At 37.1% G+C, this 23,266-nt stretch overlaps 2 protein-coding genes across 3 annotated transcripts in view; one reads left to right on the top strand and one right to left on the bottom strand.

Annotated features, from left to right (window-relative positions):
* HPGDS (hematopoietic prostaglandin D synthase) overlaps positions 1-16,566 on the top strand; it is a 44,965-nt gene extending 28,399 nt beyond the window's left edge. The window contains exons 5-6 of the mRNA XM_043970074.1: positions 9,073-9,171; positions 16,345-16,566. Of these exons, the coding sequence (XP_043826009.1) occupies positions 9,073-9,171; positions 16,345-16,509 (264 nt within the window). The 3' untranslated portion in view covers positions 16,510-16,566. The remainder of the gene's footprint in view (positions 1-9,072; positions 9,172-16,344) is intronic.
* SMARCAD1 (SWI/SNF-related, matrix-associated actin-dependent regulator of chromatin, subfamily a, containing DEAD/H box 1) overlaps positions 14,157-23,266 on the bottom strand; it is a 100,458-nt gene continuing 91,348 nt past the window's right edge. For both annotated transcript variants that reach the window (XM_043970072.1, XM_043970073.1), the window contains exons 21-24: positions 22,350-22,468; positions 20,972-21,154; positions 19,411-19,520; positions 14,157-18,743 (exon numbers count right to left, since the gene is read on the bottom strand). In XM_043970072.1, the coding sequence (XP_043826007.1) occupies positions 18,667-18,743; positions 19,411-19,520; positions 20,972-21,154; positions 22,350-22,468 (489 nt within the window). In that variant the 3' untranslated portion in view covers positions 14,157-18,666. The remainder of the gene's footprint in view (positions 18,744-19,410; positions 19,521-20,971; positions 21,155-22,349; positions 22,469-23,266) is intronic.

Genomic DNA, 23,266 nt, shown 5'->3' with positions numbered 1-23,266 from the left:
CAAAAAACACTATTAAAACATTTAAAAACCATTTATTTCCCTTTCAGACTACATTGATGTTCTCTTTGATTTGTAATTCCCATCATACTACCTACATATCTTTGTGGAAGCCATAGTTTCTGAAGTTGTTTTTACAGATGACACATAGAATCAACATTGGGCTTTGGGCTTGGCAATGTTGCTATCCAATTCTATTATATCTATCTTACTGTCTATCTATCTCTATAGATATCTATCTGTATATCTATATATCTATATACATATCTATGCATATCTATAGATAGATAGATAGATATTAGAAACACAAGGTATCCAAGCTGGTGATCCATTTATTTATTTATTTATTTTAGTGAGGCAATTGGGGGTTAAGTGACTTGCCCAGGGTCACACAGCTAGTAAGTGTTAAGTGTCTGAGGCCAGATTTGAACTTGGGTCCTCCTGACTCCAGGGCCGGTGCTCTATCCACTGTGCCACCTAGCTGCCCCGATCCATTTACTTTTAACAATACTAAGAAACAATATTCCAGTAGCTTTGTGTAGTCTCTTCAAGTTTCTAATAATAAGATTTGACAGTTCAAGATGGGAAGATATAAAATAGAAAGGAAGATGTCCCTACAGAATTTTTAAAAGTTCAAACTTTTCTGAAAAAAAATTTCAAGATAAAGGAAAATAAATTAATACCTCATAAAACAAGAACACTATGGAACCCCTGAGAGTATGGAATCACACCAGGATATTTCTAAGTGATTCAAGAAAGAAATAATCCCAAAAGCAGAATGTATAGTCTGCAGAGCAGAAATAATTGGCAAAACAGAAATACTTGATTCCACAAGGGAAAGACCTACCAAAGAAATGAAAACAGAGAACTGATTGATTGGCAATGCAAATACAAAGAAGTTACAGGCAATCTGGAAGAAGAAAGAATCCATGATCATGAAAATGAACAAAAACATGATCTTGAAGACAATCTGGAGACAACTTAAGGATCACAGATCTCTAAGAACAACATGACAATTAAAACCCCATAATTCAAGAAATAATACAAGAAAATTCCCCAGAATTTCTGAATACCGAAAACAAAGTTCTAAACAAAAGAATTTACAGATCATCTCTAGAAAAAAAAAAAGAAAACCTTTATGCTGCAAAATCAAGACATGTTGGTTAAACTTAATTCAAATGACAACAAATTTTACAAATGACCCCCAAAATAAAAAGACATTTAGCTTCAAAGGAAAAGAAATCTGAGTAAAATAAGACTATTCTGCAGTCACCAAAAAAATCTCAGAATGGTATGGAATAATATGTTCCAAAGAACAATGGAACTTAAGATGTAACCCAAGGTGACATTTCTGCAAAAAGATGGACATTTGATAGAAGAGAGGCATTTGAAACATTACTATGGGAGAAGAGAGGAGGAGACATTCAGCGGATTATTTGTTCTATAAGGACCCTAGACAACAGAAACAAAGAAAAGGTAAATAAATACAACTGCTAACAAAAGCACAAATAAGGAAATGAAATGTCCTTCCAAAGCAATATTCGTATATAAAAGAGATGAACTGCAGCTGAGGGTTAAATGATCCCTACTCCAATTTTAGGCTGCAACGTTCCTACAGTAATACCTACCTCAGAAGCATGATATGCCAATAAATTATACAAACCAAGCTTATTGCATTCATCACATTAAAAATGGAGATGGAGAAATGTTGGAAATTATTGGTGATAGGCCTTTCTACCAATTTATTAAATATCACTTACTAAACAAGCAATGATTAAGCACCTACTCTGTACTAAGCACCATGTTCCTAAAGACATAACAGAAACAGTCTCTCTCCTCAAGTAGTTTTCTATCCAGAATGATCTAGTTACTGTATGGTCTTTACTTCTCTTCTGGCTCTAACATTTCAGGAATAGGATGAATAGAAATGCTCAGAACCCATTAATTCTGATTATTGCTGAGAGTTTGGGGAAGAAAATGGGAGGACTTCACTTACGTCATAGACTATCAATTAATGTTCATTTTTCTCAAACTGTCTTTATCCCCAAGTTTCTGTAACCCAGACTCACTTCAGCCTAGTCTATTGATGATTATATTGCCCATGTCTATCTCAAGTATTAATAGTGTATAACTCTTGCTCATATGCAGAAAGGGAAAAAAGTATTCTTTTAAGCTCTACCATTTCTTTTTTTTTTTTTTTTTTACAATGGGTTACACTGCTGCCACCTTATGGTTCAAACAGTCTTTTCCGTTGAATTTCATCAGTGTGAAAGAAATTACTAGTTAATCAATTCACACTTCATTGCCTTCATGGTTTTAAAAGGACTGATATAAAAGTGCTATATTTGAATAGATCTCTTTGGAAATATCTCTTATAGTAGCTTCCTGAAACTACCAAATGTATATGAATTTCAGATATTTATTCCAGTTGAATCAGTATCTTTTCTGATAAGATTTCATAAGCCAAAAAGTGACTGAAAATTTTAGTCCTAATTTTTAAAGAAAGAAAGCACAAAACGAAGTACCTTCTAAGGTCAAGTGGTCCTTATAACAATTTGGCATAATTTAAAACCTCCTTTGTAACTTTATTTCCTTTCTCTGGTCTTCGGGGCTTCTCTAGGATGAGAGGATTATAAATACTACATGGCTAGCTATGTACCTTCCAGCTCTAACACCTATCCATCCATCCATCCATCCATCCATCCATCCATCCATCCATCCATCCATCCATCCATCCATCCATCCATCCACCTACCCATCCATCCATCCATCCATCCATCCATCCATCCATCCATCCATCCATCCATCCACCTATTCAATCAATCAATCAACAGACATTTATCAGGAACTTTCTATATGCCAAGCACTGAGGATACGAAGATAAAAATGAATTATTTCCTTTTTTCAAAGAATTTACACATTCTATATAAGGGAATAACACAATACATTTAAGAATATAACATACAAGTCCCAGGAAGTCCTCACCAGAGAAGGAGACTTCCAGAGCCTCTGAATCAGCTGAAGCACCAGTGTCATCTGGAACTAAGCTCATAGTCTGGTGAGTGGGCTTAGCCCTGGGCAGTGGGGAGACTACAGGGGTCTGTGCTGGTACTAAGGCAGAACTTGGATTTTACACCCCTACTGAGAACCAGGTGGTAGGCTTGAGTAGAAGTGGCCCAGGTCGGGGAGGGGCACAAGCTCGTCGGAGCTAACAACCACAATACACAAAGCTGGTTGATGGCAAGTTGGTCTGGGGTCATCTAGGGCCAGGAAACAGGCTGGGCAAGTGAAGAACCCGATTCTCCTTAAATCATACCACCTGGGACTTCTTAAGCTTGGGATACTGCAGCCTGGAAACAGTGCCCCACTTTAAGGGCTAAAAGTCTAGTAAAAGAAAGGCAAGATGAGCAGACAGAGAAAGGTGAGGGCCATAGAAAGTTTCTTCAGTAACAAGGAAGACCAAGGGGTACCCTCAGAGGAAGATGTCAACATCAGGGCCCCTATATCTAAAGCTTCCAAGAAAAAGACGAATTGGTCTCAGGCCATAGAGGTGCTCAAAAAGGACTTTGAAGATAAAATTAGAGAGGTAGAGGAAAAAATGGAAAGAGAATGAGGGCGATGCAGGAAAGACATGAGAAAAAAGTCAACAGCTTGAAAAGTCAAATGGAAAAGGAGGTACAAAAGCTCTCTGATGAAAATAATTGCCTAAGAATTAGAACTGAACAAATGGAAGCCAGTGACTTTATGAGAAACCAAGACACAATAAAGCAAATCCAAATGAATAAAAAAATAGAGGGCAATGTGAAATATCTTCTGGGAAAAACTGCCAACCTGGAAAATAGGTCCAGGAGAGATCATTTGAAAATTATTGGTCTACCTGGAAACCATGATCAAGGAAAGAGCTTAGACACCATCTTCTAAGATATTCTCAGGGAAAATTGCCCTGAGATTCTAGAAGAAGCTGCTAAAATAGAAATTGAAAGAATCCACCGATCACCTCCAGAAAGAGATCCCAAAAAGAAAACTCCTAGGATTATTATAGCCAAAGTCCAGAGCTCTCAGGTCAAGGAGAAAATATTGCAAGCTGCCAAAAAGAAAGAATTCAAGTACTGTGGAAGCCCAGTCAGGATAGCACAAGATCTAGCAGCTTCTACATTAAAGGACAAGAGGGCATGGAATATGATATTCCAAAGGGCAAAGGAAATGGGATTACAACCAAGAATCACCTACCCAGCAAAACTCAGCATTATCTTTCAGCAGAAAAAATGGGACTTTAATGAAAAAGAAGACTTTCAGATATTTGTGATGAAAAGACCTGAACTGAATAGCAAATTTGACTTTCAAATACAAGACCCTAGAGAACCTTTAAAAAAAAAAATTGGAGCTGGGGGACATACCTGGGGTCGTACAGTGGGCGACTGTCTTGTGTCTGAGGCCAAGTTTTGGCTGGGATCCCCCTAGGTCCAGGGATGATGATTTGTCCACTGTGTCACTTAGCTACATGATAACATCTTTAGGGTTAAATTGAGGGGTGAAGGGAATTCATTGGGGAGGGGGAAGGGCAGAAGCAAAATCCTACATGAAAGTAACAGGAAAAGGCTTATGGAGTGGGGGAAGAGATGGGAGAGGAGCAGGGCAGTAAATGAATTTTACACTCATCAAAAAAGGCTCAAAGATCTTAAACTCATCAGAGCTGCCTCAAGGAGGGACTAATAGACACACCCAACTGGGTGGAGGAATCTATTTAATCTGGGCAGTAAATGAGCCTAACACTCATCAGAATTGGCTCAAAGACCTCAATCTCATTAGAATTGGCTCAAGGAGGGAATAATGTACACACTCAACTGGGTGGAGTAATCTCTATAACCCTGCAGGAAAATAGGAGGGGAAAGGGATAAAGAGAGAGGGGCAAAAGAAGAAAGGGCAGAGTGGGAGAGGGGCAGACAGAAGCAAATCCCTTTTGAAGAGTGATAGGATGAAAGAAGATGGATAATAGAATATCATGGGGAAGAGAATAGGATAGAAGGGAAACAGTTAACAATAGTAATCATGAAAAAGAGAAAAGGGGGAAAATTGTACAAAAAATATTTATAGCAACTCTTGGTGGAGGCTAAGAATTGAGAATCAAGGGAATGTCCATCAATTGAGGAATGATGGAAAAAGCTGTGTTATATGATTGTAGTGGAATGGACTTGTGCTACAGGAAATGACAAACAGGATGATCCCCCCAAAACCTTAAAAGACTAATGAACATCGATGTATAGTCAAGTGAGCAGAGCTGAGAGGACATTGTACATAGTGACAGCAGTATTGTTCAGTGAGTAATTGTGAATGACTTAACTACTCTCAGCAGTGCAATGATCCAAGACAATCCCAAGGAACTAATGAGGAAGCATACTATGCACCCCTATAGAAAGAACTGATAAAAAGAACACTTGTGGATTGTACATATATAACCTGATTGCGATCTTGTGAAGGGGGGGAAAAGGAGGGAGGGAGGGAGAAAAATTTGGAACTCTACATCTTATGAAAATGAATGTTGAAAAAAAACTATTCAGAAAAATTTCTCTTTTTCATGACAAAAAAGTTCCTGGTCAGAGCAGAATGAGCACTCTACTCTCAAGGAATAATTTTCAAATTCCCAACAAAACTCCATAACTCCAAGGTCTTGAAAGAATCTCCAACTATTCATCACATTTGGGATATAAAAATATATATTTGAGTTTGATACTGGGAACTTAAGCTCCAAGGAGCTTGTTTATAGAATAAAGCAAAATTGACATTAAGAACAACAAAAAAATGTAACAGATGGGCAGCTAGGTGGTGTAGTGAATAGAGCACCAGCCCTGGAGTCAGGAGTACCTGAGTTCAAATCTGGCCTCAGACACTTAACACTTACTAGCTGTGTGACCCTAGGCAAGTCATGTAACCCCAACTGCCTCACCAAAAAGAAAAAAAAAAGAATACAACATACATATATAATGAATACACACATAACATGCTATCTATACACAAGATGTATATGTGTGTAAATATGTATGTAAATATATACACACAAAAATGTACATGGTATTGAATTATTGCAACTTATTTCACTAGGTAACAAAGTCCTTATCTCATAACTTGAAAAGTGACATGTACCTTAAGGGAGGAGACATTATAACACCGCAAAGTAATATCTGAAGACAACTGATACACAAGGTCCTATGCAAAGGTCGTCAGAGTATTCACTTACTGCTTCACTAAATACAGACAATTTATTTATTTATTTATTTATTTTTAGTGAGGCAATCGGGGTTAAGTGACTTGCCCAAGGTCACACAGCTAGTCAGTGTTAAGTGTCTGAGGCCAGATTTGAACTCAGGTGGTCCTGACTCCAGGGCCGGTGCTCTAACCACTGCGCCATCTAGCTGCCCCTAATACAGACAATTTAAATGGTGAAAAAGTCAATGGATAAACAGAGAGGATGGCCTTTATGATACAATCTTGAAGTGAGGCTTAAAATTCATTCGAACTATAATCCACTGCCCAGAATCCCAGAATCCCAGAGATGAAGAGGACCTTAGAGATAACCTTGTTGCCTAGATGCTTGCAAAATATTATCAGACTGAGTCCATCTTCAACATTGGCAAAAGGATTTCCTATATTTATCTTAATGAGAAGCTTCCCATATATAATACAAAAATTAAATCTATTTGGATTTATAATGGATTTTAAAAATTGTGTTGAGTTTTATCATAGCTGTCTTTAAAATTCACAATTTGTTTTTTAATCCCTGAACTCAGGGAACAGAGGATGGAAGGAAGGAACTTCTCCCAGTAATTTATCATCTCAGATATTGGCCTGGTATACTGAGAGATTGACGTATTCACTCACACGTAAGGAGTGAGAATTGATGTGATTTTTCCCTTTTGTTCTGATTCTCCTTTTACAACATGACTAATGTGGAAATGTGTTTTGACATGATTGTATATGTAAAAAAACCAAACCCAAACTAATCATCTTTTCCCCTGAATTATCCCCTCAGTCTAATTTCCCTGTTTCTGTTAATAATACCACCATTTTCTGAAGTCTTTAAAAAGAGTTGAAACTTAGTCTTCCTAACTTTTCTACTAGATCCCTGTGAAAACAGGGTATCTTTTTTTTTTTTTTTGCAGGCAATGGAGGTTAAGTGACTTGCCCAGGGTCACACAGCTAGTAAGTGTCAAGTGTCTGAGGCTGGATTTGAACTCAGGTCTTCCTGAATCCAGGGCCGGTGTTCTATTCACTGTACCACCTAACTGCCCCCACTAACTTTTCAATCCCTTTATTCACTATGGAACCTCATACAGTACTTTACCCAAATTTCACAAAGAAATAACACTGACTAATTAACAAAGGAGGATCTAGAAAGCTTCTTGTTCCCAGCTTCAGGCCAGTAATGGTTGAGTCACCTGTCAGATTGATTCCCAGCACAGGAAGGTATCCTACCTCCTTTTTATCTCTAGATCTTATTAGAGTTGTAACTTGGTATCCCAACACCTGGGGCAAATCCAGGTAAGGGCAGGATGTGTGTGGCGTGTGTGCAAGAGTACATGTGTGTTTACATGTGCAATATTTAAAAGATCTGGTTCACATTAGTTCATGGTTCAGAAACACTGAAGACAATGGTCAGAGGTCTTGAGGAGAATTAAGAACTAGTAGTAGTCTGGAGTGTTTGAAGGAGGCTAGGGTTGAGATAGAGAAAAAAGACCCTGTGCTTGATATTGAATTTACTGAACAGGTTAGAGTGGTATGTGGATGAAAATGACAAGAATGTTAAAGGAAGAAAAAATTTTAAAGGGGATTGCTGGGTGATTGTGTCAGAGGGTCTCATCGGGAAGAGGGTAACAGGTGCCAACTCCTCCTCCTGACTCTGTTTCAGGGGACATAAAAGAGCAAGCAGTTGGTCTTGGAGCGGTTCTCAAGGGGTGTCAATGTTTTCTGGAGAAAGCCAGATTTCAATGAGTACCCCCAAAATGGGAAGAATATGAGAACGTAGCTTTGGAGTTGGAAGAGAACTTGGGGTTTATCTAGTTCAATCTTGCCTTTCTCTGATGAGGACAATGAAGCCCTACACCTATGATTACACACCTAACAACTGCTTGAGTTGGGATTTGAACTCTAAATCCAGTAGACTCTGTAATAGAACAGGGATCCAGAGGTGAAATGGAAACAAAGGGTAGAGTACCTCTAGTACGTTTTTAGTAGTCACTAAAGAAGGCTAATACTGAGCCTATTATGGGGGTTAAGGGAGGGAATGGAATGGCAGTAGCCCTACTGCTTCCTTTGCCACTGGTCCTCCAGGGCTTCCGAAATGGAGTGGGCTCTATACCAAACTGTGTTTCCAGGTCACTACATCCTGTCCTGCAGGGAAGGAGGCCTAGGAGAGGGACTTTGTGACCATGAGAGCTTGAGGCTCAGCAGCCCAACCCCAGAAAGCAAGTAAGGGAGAAATATAGTGGTTCTTGTGGCTGCTATTGTTTGGGGGTGGGGTAAGGTTATGTAGCATTGTTGGCATGGAGAAAACATTGGGTTTTGATGAGCTACAAGTTCAATATGAGTTAACAGATCGATATGCTAACCTCACCAAATTTCCTGGGCTAAAGATCTTTGAGTACAGTCATAAAAAATATTCTCAAAAGAGGGAGGTGCTAGTTCATCCTACTCCACCCTAGTCAGACCACATCTGGACTTCAGTTTGGGGCTCTACACTGGAATATGCCCACAGGGAAATGAAAGCCAGTTGCCTTCATCCGAAGATGAAGGGTTGGAGGATGACAGATGTCTTCAAGTAGGGCTGTAATGTGCAAGGTTTCTGATTGGCCCCATAAGAGCAGAGGTAGGGTGGAAATGGGTGGAAATTGCTACTAGCTAGTTTTAGCCTCAATTTGAGTGCTATCAAAAGTAGAATTGCACTTTGGAAGATAAAGGGTACATAGAAATCTCTAAAGTCTGAATGACCAATTGTAGGAGTTGATGCAGTTAGAATTTTTGTTCAGTTATGAATTGGATTAAACTCTAACAATCTTTTTTTTCCCACCTTCCCTCTCCTAGGATCAGGTATTTAACGAGTTGCTCACAAATGATGCTCCTGGTTTACTACAAGATTTAGACCTTTATTTAGGGAACAAAGACTGGTTTGTTGGAAACTCTGTAAGTAGTTTAATTTAAAATCTCAATGTAGTAATGTTTTCTAAGGTAAATTTCTTATTATTGTTAACAATAATAGGCAGCCTCACCCAGACTAGAATGCTAGATGTGCAGTTTCGGTTTGGGTTTAAATCTCACCTCTGCCATTTTACTAGCTATGGGTTCCTGGGAAAGTCATTTTAACTTCTATGTATCTGGGGCAATTTCTCTAGGACTTACCTACTCAAAAGTTGGTAGCTCCCAACCAGAAAGTTCTCTGTTAAAAAAAATCATAGATCCTTCAATTTTATAACAGCAACTCATATGCTTCTTTAAGCTTTGGCAACTCCTAAAGGTTTATTGGTTAAGTATCATTATGTCTTTTTAAAGATGAGGAAACTGAGGCAAAATACTTGCCCAAGGTGACATAGATACTAAGTTGTCAAGTCATGATATGAACCTTCAGTCTTCTTACTCTGGAATAAGGGGTCCCTCTACCATGCTTCTCTGTAACTCTTGTCTCTTATTGGATGCATATATCAACTGTGGTCAAATGGGCCAAAATAATAGTAATAAGTAATATTTAGATAACACTATAAGATTTACAAAGCACTTTATTATTACATATTACTTCATTTCATTTGAACCACAACCCTGTGATCTTAATATCTTCATTTTACAGATGAGATTGAGAATGAAAGAAATTAACTTGTTCAGTCACATGGGTAGTGTCACACTATTCCTACCTTTCAATACTGACCCATCATAGAGGCCTCACATTAGATAAGAGAAAACATTGAAGTGGGTCTTGGGAATGCTTAAAATTAATTGCTTAGTATTGTTTGTTATTAATAATAATGAGCTTAATTATTCATTTAATTATCTATTATTTCATTATTTTTACTAAAATTGTCCTGAAACTAGGCTCATCTTCTGAAGACTTAATGAAAATAAAAGTCCAATATACTTTTATCAATGACAAAGAAGTCATTTTACTCCGCAGGACAATGTCTGCAAAACATTAAACATATAATAGCAGATGGGGGCAGCTAGGTGGGGAAGTGGATAAAGCACCAGCCCTGGATTCAGGAGGACCTGAGTTCAAATCTGGCCTCAGACACTTGATACTAGCTGTGTGACCCTGGGCAAGTCACTTAACCCCCATTGCCCCACCAAAAAAAGAAAAGAAAGAAAAGAGAATAGCAGATGACTAACTTGCCCTTGGATTGTTCCTCTTTAAACTTCACAGAAAAAAAAAAGATGAGATGGGGCAGTCAGCTAGGTGGCGCAGTGGATAAAGCACTGGCCTTGTATTTAGGAGGACCTGAGTTCAAATCCAGCCTCAGACACTTGACACTAGCTGTGTGACCCTGGGCAAGTCACTTAACCCTCACTGCCCTGCAAAACAAAACAAAACAAAACAAAACAAAAAAAGAAAAAGAGATGGGGCAGTGATAAAAACCAAAGAACCACATACACTCAAAACATTGATAGCAGCCCTTTTTGTGATAGCAAAGAACTGGAATCCAGGTAGGCAGATACCCATTAATTGGACAATAGTTAAAACAAATTGTGGTCTAGAAATATAATGGAACGTTACCACACTGAAAGGAGCAATGACTACAACGAATACTGAGAGTCATGGGAACATTTATATAAACTTATGCAAAGTAAACAGAACCAGGAAGACTATATACACAAGGACTACATTAATGAAAACTGAAAAGAACATCAACAAACCCATCAAAACTATAGTGTTGTGAAATTGTAACATTCAAACCCTTAAAAGAGATTTGCGATACCTCCATGTTGCATGTGTGTCAATAGCTCTAACCCTGTCCTTCCGATAGTGCTTTCATTTCTGGAGGCCTGTAAGTCTCTTGGCATACACAGCCTCAGCTTTCTTGGTATTTTTATATTCTCTTGCCTGTAGGATAACAAGATATTCATAATTATCTTCATCCAAGTCCAATTAAATTCTGAATTCCAGCTTGAAAGCCTCAACTCTACCTTTCATTGACATGGAAAATTTTATACTTATCAAATCCAAATGACATTTTGATATAATTGGAAATCTGACGGAGGCAGAGAGGTGGCATAGTGCATAGTAGAAGCAATTGAAGAAACTATCTTAATATTTTAATTCAACATTTTTATCCCATAGAAAATGGCTATTAAGGTGGCAGAGCGGTAATTGCATAAAACTTAAGTCTTTACTATCAGAGGTTCAAACCCTCTCCTTAATATGTGTTCATTATTAATCTACTCATATATTATTCCCATCCTACAAGACTGGAATTGGGGTCAAGAAGGCCCAAATTCAAATCCTGCTTCAGTTATTTGCTACATAAATAACCCTGGGCAAGCCACTTAATTTGTCAGCTTGCTTCTTCATCTGTACAATAAGGATTCTGCACGAGGTTTTGTTGGGATCAAATGGAATAATATTTCATCAAGTGCTTTGAAAATCTTAAAGTGATTTATAAAATGTAATTATCACTGTTGGAGAGATTCCACAAGATGAAGCTTTTTGGGTTTTATTTTTTTTTTTTAAGTGGGGCAACTGGGGTTAAGTGACTTGCCCAGGGTTACACAGCCAGTAAGTGTAAAGTGTCTGAGGCCAGATTTGAACTCGGGTCCTCCTGACTACAGGACCCATGCTCTATCCACTGTTCCACCTAGCTGCCCCTGGTTTTTTTTTTTGGCAGAGCCATTGTAACCTGATGTTATCCAGATCAAACAATTTTGTTATAATTCCATTTAAAATTTGGAAGCCATTCCCAATTCTATTTAAGAGATAATTGAGTTTAAAGGTTTAGAAGAACACCATGAGACTTCAACTGTCTCTGTGATATTTTATATTAATTATTCTTTAAAAAGTATTTTTGTTAGTGTCATGTTTTGAAAAGACAATTTTCTATGTGGACATCAAATACCTGAATTCTCTTTGTATTTGGGCCTATTGTTTGCAGTAACACATAAGCCATGAATGTGGAGTAGAGACAGTCCTTATAAGCAAAGACAGGATAAATGTTATGATATTCTCAGAAGGCTTTTCCAGTAATTGTTGAATTGACAAGTTGTTATTTAAATCCCTGGGAATTTTTTGGCATAATGTTTTTGTTTACCAGTCAATATATATAGTCTTCAAGTGTTTATAATCTTAAAAAAAACAAAAACAAAACAAAAAAACTAAGCCAAGAATGTTTTTTATAAAGTGCATAAACACATAACTGGCCTATTTTTTGAGAAGTCAAGTCAACAAGCATTTATTAATTGCCTAGTAATTGTCAGGCACTGTACTAAGCAATGGGAATACAAAGAAAGTCAAAAACTCACCCCCAGTCTCTGCTCTCAAGGAGCTCACAGTCTAAGGGGGGGTTGTGGGAAGAGACAATACAAAAAATATATATATATATATATGTACAAACAAGATATATACAGGTCTCTGCTGTTATTTTTTCGAAGTAGATATGCTGTTCAAAGTGGTAGAATCAGGCTTGCAGGACCTGAAGGGAAGCTAGTCAAGTACTTTGCTAGCAATTCCTATGCCAATGTAGAATGGCTAAGACCTTGGAATGAAATCAGGCCTTTGATGATCGGCATTCTCGCAAACCCAACCCAAAACATGTCAGTAAAAGAAGCATCAAACCAGCGGCCGAGGCATGCAGATTTGTTCACTAAAAATGCAGGCGTTTATGCTAGTAATTCCTAATCAGGTGACTGGCACTAGAAATTACAGATGGACATGATAGTCACTTTACATGATGCCAGGAAATAGTAGAAATTGCAACCCATCATTTCAGGATGCAAAAATTTAGCTCTTACTGAATATGTAGGAAGACATGTCCTGACAGCTAGAATTGAACATCAGCTCATTAATTTTCATAAACTAATGGAAGACAAACCCTCATATTACAAATATAGGCCTTAAATATCTGAGAATTTAAAAAAATAAACCACTGGACCTGGACCACTTGAACAGACAGAACTTTTGCCCACAATTGCTTGAACATAACATTGTTCCATAAAAATTTAAGAACATTTTTAAATAGATGTCACCATACACAATGCCCATAACCTCCAAGTTACATGGAATGAAAACCATTTTAAAGAGACCCAGTGGAAGAAATCATAGTCATCGAGGAAAAGGAAGACATATATAAATGCCCATTTTTCTGTCCTCTACTGGAGATTTTTTGTTTTTTATTCTGAACTTAACAAACATAAAAACACAACTTCCATATATACAGAAGAATACAAAGATAAGGTTTTACATGGAAACTGAATCTCTAATGTACAGCTTACTTTTCTTTTGAAACAGAGAAGTTCAATGTTACTTTGGAATTTTTCCAAAGATGTCTTCAGTGAGCCTACATCCCAATACTTGTATTCAATTACAAGAGTTATTTTACCTACCCATGCAAGTGTGCAGACCATATTAAAAGAATAGCAGGGTAGAGACTTGACCCAGGACTATTCGCATCTGAATTTTGTTGAAAAATATGGAAATGAGATTAATAGTCTTAATGGTTGTCAGAGGTGCAACTTGACATAGTGGATAAAGAGCTGCCTCTGACATATAACAGCTATGGGGTCCTGGGGAAGTCACTTCTCCTAGGCAACTCTCTAGGGGAGGTGCTGATTTTCACTGCTAGAGGCAGTTCCTCAACAGGAGTTCCTTCAGTTCCCTCACTGGGAGTCAGTCCCTTCCCCACCTCCTACCCCTCAAAAAGTATGCCCAAGGAAAAAAGACTAATGGCTTTGAGTTTAAATCCTGAAGTCAAATTGAACCAATGGACAAAGGTGATAAGAAAAGACACATAAGCACAAAGCTCTAAGTCAAGAGACTTACTGGCATTGCAAAGTCAAGGGGAAGGGAATAAACATTTATATAGCGCCTACTATGTGCCAGGAACATATATGACTTCACAAATATTTGATCCTCACAACAACCCTGGGAGGTAGGTGCTGTTAACCCCATTTTACAGTTGAGGAAACTGAGGCAATCAGAGGTTAAGTGACTTGCCTAGGGTCACACAGCTAATAAGTGTCTAAGGCCAGATATGAACTCAGATTTTTCTGACTCCAGGCCTAGCACTCTATCTACTGCACCACCTAGCTGCCTAAAAAGCTCAATGGGAAGAACGCATTTAGAAATATTAAAACCTATACAACACTTTACTTCATGTACATTTTTGGAACAGTAAGACAGGTGACAACAGATTTAGCAAGTACCCAAATAAAAATACACACAATATTGATGAAATACAGGTTTCTGGATTGATTGATATTTTCAGAACACAAGATAAACAGATTAAACACATACAGAAATACTTCTGGGATAATGAACGGAGATCACTTCACAGAGCAATAGTAAAGGCTGATTGAATATATATGCCATGGATATATCAAATATAATCAAAACCTTTGGGTGGAGCCTATGCAACAGCCCTTTCATGGGTGAAACTGACATGAATTCAACTGACAATAATCATACACATTCATGTACTAAAATGAAGGGTTTATGATAGCACAGAAGACCAAGTCATTCCCACCAGTTACAGAAAGGTTATCCTTGAGGAGATAAGATTTATTGATCAATGCAGATTATGCAAGGAAGCAGTAGAAACCATCATTTAACACCTACTACCAAAATACCTACAGACACAAGCAAGTGGCCAGAATGCACCAGAAACTAGCTTTTCATAGACAGAAGTGAAATCCTCCTACTGAGCATACCCAACGATATTGAAAACTCAACAAATAAAAACTGTATTGTAACAGACCAGTCACAAAACTGTTGCCCACAACTGCCTGAATATAACATTAACAAACAATTTAAGAACAGTTTCGATGTGTAAGTATGTTTCCAAATATGCTTAGCTTATGAAGCCCAAATCATGTGGGTTCACACCCCCTTCATTCTATCTGCAGTTGTCCCGAAGATCCTTTCAGTCAGGCTACAGAAAAGGATCTAATATGGTAGCAATGGCATAGTGTGAGAGCTGTTGATGCCAGGAGCTGGGTTCACTGAGGCCCAAAGCAGCCAGGCCTAGAGCCACCACTAGGGAGGTACAGGCTCAGACAATGTTAGGGCAGAAGACCCTAATGTCTGCTCTGCTTTTCTTTTCACCCCATTTCTCCTCTTCAGCAACAAGCCTCTCTCTGCTCACATCATTCCCTCTATCTACCTACTTCTATCACATTCCTCAGAACCCCTAGTAGACCTCATTCCCTCTTCAGTCATAGGAATTCATAGGGTTTTAGAACTGGAAAGGACCTTATGGGGCCAACTCTTATCTTACAGATGAACACCCTGAAAGGTGAGGCCACTTAGCTCTATGCATTGATTCCTTCTCATTTTGCTCCCTCTACTACCCTGTTCCTCTCACCATGCTTGGAACAAGAATGCCTTTACTGAGGAATTTATAAAACAGAAAAATAGCTAAAGGTTCTTTGAGAACCTTGTGACCAATAACTTCTGATCAAGCAGCAGAGATAACAAGGAACAAGTTCAAGAAATATGAGCAGGGGCAGCTAGGTGGCGCAAGTGGATAGAACACCGGCCCTGGATTCAGGAGTACCTGAGTTCAAATCCAGCCTCAGACACATAACACTTACTAGCTGTGTGACCCTGGGCAAGTCACTTAACCCCAATTGCCTCACCAAAAAAAAAAAAAGAAAAAAAGAAAAGAAATATGAACAATAGGCAAGAGTCGGGGAAAAGGGGGAAATTGGTGAAAAGAACACTGGATTTCCTGGTTTGGGTTATTTTAGGCTCAGAGTCTTGGGCAAGTTCCTTCAATACAATAAAGAAAAGACTAGTTGCAATGGTCTGTCTCAGCCCTAGATCCTATGATCCCAAGGTCCCAAATAGATTCTATGATCTAGGGGCATTAGGATTTAATTTCTATACATAGAACTCCCATTTGTTTCAGAGGATAATTTACAGATAGAATGATAAGTAATGGTCACTCCCACTCTGAAGTTCTCACTCTTCTCCTCAAATTATTGGCTTCCTGGTCATTTTCTCCCTGATCTTTGGGGAGGAATTACTTGGTTTTCACTAAGATGCAAGGTGAAGATAAATGATTCCACATTTAAAGTTTAGACCTCAGAATACAATTCAGTTAAATTAAGAGTTTATACACAAACGAAAACCTTAAGGACTGTTTTTTCTTCTTTAATCATCAGGTAACCTGGGCTGATTTCTACTGGGACATTTGCAGTACCACACTTTTGGTCCTTAAACATGACCTCTTGGACAAGCATCCTAAACTGGTAGCCTTACGAAAAAAAGTTCAAAGCATTCCAGTGATTGCTGAGTGGATAAAACAGAGGCCAGAAACTAGAATGTAGACCAGTGACTGGTCTGGGGTTATTCTTTTCCCCCCGACTTGAACCATGTAAAATCATTTTTGCTTATGCTTTATATTAAGCCATCTAGAAAAATAACGGCAAATGTATCATTTTTCCCATGACAATTTTGTCACTGTTGGTGGAGCTTTTTTACATTAATGCCATATACTATATAAAACAAAATTAAAAAAAAATTTGCTTCCAGTACTTTGTCTGTGGTGTAGTGGACAGAGCACTGTATGTAAGAGTCAGGACCACCTGGGCTCCAAACCTGTATCTGACACTAGACATGTGATGCTAGATATGTCTGGGCAAATCATTTCGCCTCTCTGTGCTTCATTTTCTCATCTCTAAAACAAAAGAACTGAAGTCAATGATTTGTAAGGTCCCTTCCAGATCAAAAGCTATGATCCTAAACAGCTTTACTCCATTTACAATTGATGTCACACACACATTTTAAACTGATGGTCTCTCCCTCCATTCCTCCTTAAATCCATACCTACATCAAATATGACTGGCTAGATCTATTTAGCTCCAACAAAACATGCAACATGAGTGGAACTGCTTTTCACATGGAGGCCAACAACATTTCAAATGTTCAAAAGAAGTTCTCATAGTTGAAAAGGTTAAGAATCACTGCTTTACATTACCAAACAGTCTAAACAAACACTCAAACCAAAATATGATCAAAATTCCCATAATGAAACTCACTACTATGAACCTTTTACAAACCTATCTCAAAAATTCTGAGGGGCTTGGCTTCAGTTGATTTCAAAATCATTTCAGCATACATAGAAAGTTATTACTTCATATCTTTTTCATTTGTAAATGTACAATCCCTTGCAAAATATTAACATCCTATAGGTTTTAACACTTTCCATTTATAAATAAGTTTATTTATAATAATATTTACAGAATAGAAACAAAAACACATGAAGCTCACAAGTTACACAAAGAAATAGATGTACAATAAAAACAGCAATTTTGACTGACAATAGGCAAAATTTTATAAAGACTTCATAGAGAGATGGTATCCAAAAGACAACTTTAGTTCTTCTAACTCTTCGCTATGTCACCCACACTGAAGTTCTAACTCTTCAGCAGTTAATATCCTGGAAATTGCTGAATTAAGTCTTGGTAGCGCTGTGGAGTAAGTGATGTATTCATCACATTGCCTCCACCCAGGATTTATTCTTAATTCCTGTGTAGTACCTAACCTAATGCTGCCTCAATCTATATTCACATTCACTTTGCAATGAAGCAAAAGTGAATTTGTTCTGCCAGCCTAGAAGAATTCCATCCACGCTCTGTTGATGCATGGAAATGTGGCAGGAATAAATAACGATCTGGACAGCAAAAGAAAACTGAAACGAGCATCAGGGCCGCAAGTGCCAAGAGAAGCAAATCAAAGAGGCATGCATGTGGCTAGCCAGAAGGATGTGCATAACTAGTGCAAGGCTAAGGAGAGGAACAAAAATAAGTAATCCATAGTGATAATCCATCCACCTGGGAAAAAAAATCCAAGATGAGGATTATTTTCATTACTATTCATGGGAAAATAAAACAGTCCCTAGGCAAACATGGGGTGGGGGAGGGGGATGTTGGTAAAAGGTCACCACCTTGAAATTCTGGTCAGAGTTCTCAATGACAATGGTGAGCATCTGCTTCAACAGTAATCAAACTAAAGCTACATAATCTATACAGTTTTATTTGACTAAGTTAATATAAAAAACAGTACTTCAAATGAGTTAAGACAGGCAAAACAAAACATAAGCATTGTCAAATAAGGCACATGTAAAAATCTACACACATTATCCAGTGAAAGACAGTATTATATATATTTGGAGGTAGAAATAATTACAAAAATACTGACATATCTAAAGCATTAGCAGATCTGTTACAAACAATCACCAACTAATCCCCATTTGGAAAACTGCTTTGTAAAATAGGATTATTCAACATCTTAAGGACTACGTTTCTTGTGGCAATTATATATTTCAGGTTTGAGCATTTGGAGAATTCATTTAGTGGCAAAAATCTTTCATACCATGAGAAATACAATATGGATATTATAAAAAGTTATAAATGTTCATAAATCCCATGGTCTTCAGTAATGTCAATGTCCTTGGGTGCACCAAGTTGGTATTTTCTCCTCAATTAGAAATCCTCCTTTTGGAGACCTAAAGAAGTCTTTAGTAGCGTAGCTATATCTGCAGCTACGTTTCCTTCATCACCTGCAAAGGAAAAGAAATGTGAACACTCCGAGATGAAACATTTTATCACTGTACAATGAAAAATAATCTGTGGTCCAAGGCCTCACTATGGTACCACACTGGTCTTTGAAAAGTGGGGTCAGCTGCTTATAACTGACTTAGATAAAGGAAAAAAAAAAAGAGAATGAAATTCTAACAGCAAGTGTTCTAACAGCTGATGCTACCTTACCCTTGTTTTTGCCCTTTCAATTAAAACACACGCACGTGGCACACACTATGTAGCCCTGAGCAAGTCCCTTTACTTGTCTGTCTTATTTTTCTTACATGCAAAATAGAGATAACAATAGCACCTACCTCACAATACTGTTGTGAGGATCAAATAAGATCACGGGTAAGGTGTTTTTTAAAATCTTAAAGGGCTAAATAAATGATAAACATTATCTTCTATTACATATTGTAAATGATATTAAGCTATACAATAAGCAAAATTAACGTACTAAAATTTTATAAAAATCACTAAACTAGGTTTCAAACTTTTTATACGATGCTCCCTTAAGTATGAATGTTTCTAATTTATAATTCAAAAGTCAAGTAGAGAATTACTGTAATTATTATCGCTAATTTATTTACCTAAGGTGCTAGTTACATGGAGCAAACAATTTTTTAATGAAGCATACTAGTAACTTACCTTCATCTACTTTGGTCATATCTTTTTCTAGTTTCAGTTTCTGTTGGTTGATTTTAAGCATGGATTCTTCTATTGTCCCTTGACTTATTAACTTTATGACGTGTACTTCTCTAAAATCAGAAGGGGTGGAAAGAGAGTAGGAAAAGATTTTCATTATCTATATTTATGTTTATTTGCATACAGCATGTGTTATCATAAGTTATCACAGAGAACTTATTACAGATACATTAAAATTTCATGACCAATGTAGATATAGAATTCAGATACTCCTAGGAGACCTAGGTTCTAGTTCTGCCTTGACAAAGATTCCCTCCTAGGCAGTCACATGCCATGCAACTGTTCCCTGGTCCTTAGTTTTCTATCTCTAAAATGGAGGGGAAGTGGAAAGCTGAGAAGGACTAAATGATATCTAAAGTCTCTTAATCTTTGAGTTAACATGAATTTATTTTAAAAATTCTTTTTATTTCTGAAAACAACTCAATAAAATGTTTTCATATAGACAGCAAATTCTACTTAAAATGAATGAAGAGTTCAGGGGAAGAATTAGAAGAACTGATTATACAGAGTAAAACGAGCAGAATCAAAAGAATAAGTCATGAGACAAGGCCAAAAGCTTTGTTTACTTGGTCATGCTTATTTTGTTAAAAGGAGTAGCTGGTGGGAAGAGGGCAGAGGACAAGTAATAAGTTAGCAGGAAGTGACAGATGGAAAAAAAAGCAGGAAGAAAAATATCACTACAACTTTAAAAAATACAAAGGAAACAAAAAGTTCAAAAGGGTACATAAACTAGACAATTGTTACTATGTTAAATTTAATAACTCTCTTAAAAAATAAAATGTATGTATAAGAAGTTCATGGTTTCATATATGAGAGATGATTATTTCTCTCTTACTATTTACTATTGGGGAGATCCAGGACTTTTTCCCCATTTCCTCAATTCTCTAACAGATCAAAAATCAGCTCCTGAAGAATAGGGATGATGAGACTGGATTTTCTCTCAAACTTGTTCGGACCCCACCCAAGGAGGGAAGCCCACTGGGTTCTACTCAGGCTTGGAGTGGTGGTATAGATCCTTTGTCTAGATTGCCAGGGTCTGGGGGTAGTACGAGGGTAATAGTGACATCAAAGTTTTATCTCCCAGCCTTAAATTAGAATAGGCCCACCTCTCAGCATAATATTCATTCTTCTCATAAACTGTTATCCAAACAGAGCTGATTGCTATCTGTTGGGAACCTGCAATGACTTGTATAAAATGATGCAGAGTTAAATGAGTGAATAAAAGAACACTGTAAAGAAGGACTCAGGAACTCTGATCAATGTAATCAACTCTGATTCCAAATGAACTGGGCAACAGCACGCTGTCACACACCTCTTGAAAGAGGTGAGCTATACTCAGCACACAGAAATAGAACATACAATTTTCTGACACAACTGGTGTGGGAATTTGTTTTGCTTGCATATACATATTTGTTTAAAAGAACTTTTTTCTTTTTTTTGTTTTAAATTTAGAGGAGGTGGGTTGTTGTAGAAGAGCAGGGGAGGGAAAATTCAGTACACTTACTTAGTCTGACCTACTCTATGGCATCGATCTTCAGCTTGTTTATCATTGTATGGATTACAGTCAATATCATGAAGTATGACGACATTTGCAGAGGTCAAATTTATCCCAAGTCCACCAGCTTTCGTTGATAGCAGAAATATAAAGATATCCATGTCTGTATTGAACTGGTCAATTAGGTGAATCCTAAAAAAATTAATTCATGAAGTTAAGATATCAAAGATATTGTAAATAACGCTGTTGAGTAAGAAACATTTATGTAAAATTCTGAAAACCTAAATGTTTGCAATAGTACAAATGAAAAAAATATTTTTTGCCTGCAATAGATTAGTATATAGTACTAATGAAGCCAAAGATAAGGATTTATTATTGATATGAACCACAGATACACTATCACTTGAAACAAAGGGTGGATAAATAACTGAGTATGTATGAATAAACTCAATCTATCTCTACCAAGAATTACAACTCAAAGCACACATATAAACTGGTGTCATCCTCACATAGTAATATTTTAATATTTAAGCTTTGTTGTTATGATATATTTGTATAAGCTCTGATACTAACCCTACATAACAAAATATATACTCTAATAGTAGAAACTTTTAATGTTGCCATCTCCCTGAGCTTCACATCCAATCTTCTCTACCTACCCCTTTCTCCAAACTACATCTTCACAAGGTTAAAGTTCAACCATGCAGATGTAGTGTCATGACATTTAACCAGGAGTTAGACACAATTTTGCCCTCAGTGACGATATAACCCCAAGACATTCTCCTTTATTAGCTGGTCATAATATTGCTGGTGGATAGTATAATCACAATCAACAGAAACAAAGACAAGGCAGGAGAGATAAAGTCCATCTGTTAATATTCTTTGGTTGAGTCCTGGTTCTCCTTGTCTAGAAATAATATCTGTTTCTTGGTTGCTATTCCAAGGTTTACACTGTTATGAAATATCACTAACTTCTAGTTCAGATTTTAATTTTGTAGTATTATTCCATAGGATTTATTAGAAATAGTAGTATCCTCAATACAGCAATTGTTCATAAATATGGCACTAGTGAGCCAAAAATATTATGAAAAGATCTATTTAATAATTACCATTAGAAAAATTACTCCTTAACTTAGGAAAAAATATTCTAAGTTGCAGAAATGCTTGGAATATTCCTTATAATCTTTTTCCAAAGAGCATTTAAATGACAGAAGAAAAGTTTTATAATTAACAATAGCACAAAGACATGAGATTTGACATTTTTGTGTGTATAGTTGCAGTTTTTAAGACTACAAGTAACTAAATGAATAGTATATGCTCTAAAAACACTAGGTGACATTAGCTGTCAAAGAAATAAATGTGCAATTCTACAAGTAAAAATGCCAACCTTTCAGAAATTTGAGTCTTTCCATCCAATCTAAGATATCTATGCTGATGGTGTTTTAGAAGAACCTCTAAGATGTCCAGCATCATAGTAAATTGGCTAAATAATACAACCCTGTCACCCTATGAAGAGAAAGCAGACACAAATTAACAAATCATAAATATAAGTCTTATTAGCATGTAAAGATTTGTCATTCTGGATTCTTACTGCAATGACTAGGCAGTTTTACTTCTAAAAAATACAACGCTAAGCTTATGGAAGCTTTTCCCTCTCCTTCAGGGTAAAAACAAAAGTGAGAAGGACCTATCTCAATTCAACAAACATTTATTGATAATACAAATTCTAGATGCTAAGGATAAGACAAACAAAAAACGCGGAACAAAACAAAAGTCTGCCATCAAAGAACTTTTATTTTCCTGGGACAAAGTGAATAGGTATAGGCAGGTGGGCCTGTGGAGTTTTAACACGTATACAGATAAATAGCAAATAAAGTAATTTGAAGAGTAACAGGATATAAAAGGGGAAGAGGAGGAGGGAAAGACAGAATCAGGCAAGTTCCCATGTAGAAAGTAACAACCAAGCTGGAAGGAAGAAAGAAAAAGTACTCTGAAAAGTAGAGAGGAGAAGGCATTTCAGAATTATGCAAATAAACAAGATGCAGGAGACACTACCAAGGTAAGAGAAGAATTATTAGTCCAGTTAGGATGAAATCTAGAATTTGTAAAGGCACAAAATAAAGTTTATCTGGAGCCAAAGTGGGCCTTAAATAACAGGCAGTTGGATTGCCTTAGAGGCAACAGCTAGGAATCACTGAAGGTTTTGAGTAACATATTTATCTGTACTGTGGGAAGAAGGGGGGAAAAATTAAAAGCAGAAAGGTCAATAGGGAGTTATTAGTCTAGATCAGAGCTTCTTAAATT

Source organism: Dromiciops gliroides, chromosome 6, assembly GCF_019393635.1.
Source record: "Dromiciops gliroides isolate mDroGli1 chromosome 6, mDroGli1.pri, whole genome shotgun sequence".
NCBI classification, from domain to species: domain Eukaryota; kingdom Metazoa; phylum Chordata; class Mammalia; order Microbiotheria; family Microbiotheriidae; genus Dromiciops; species Dromiciops gliroides.
This window is presented reverse-complemented; position numbering and strand designations above follow the sequence as displayed.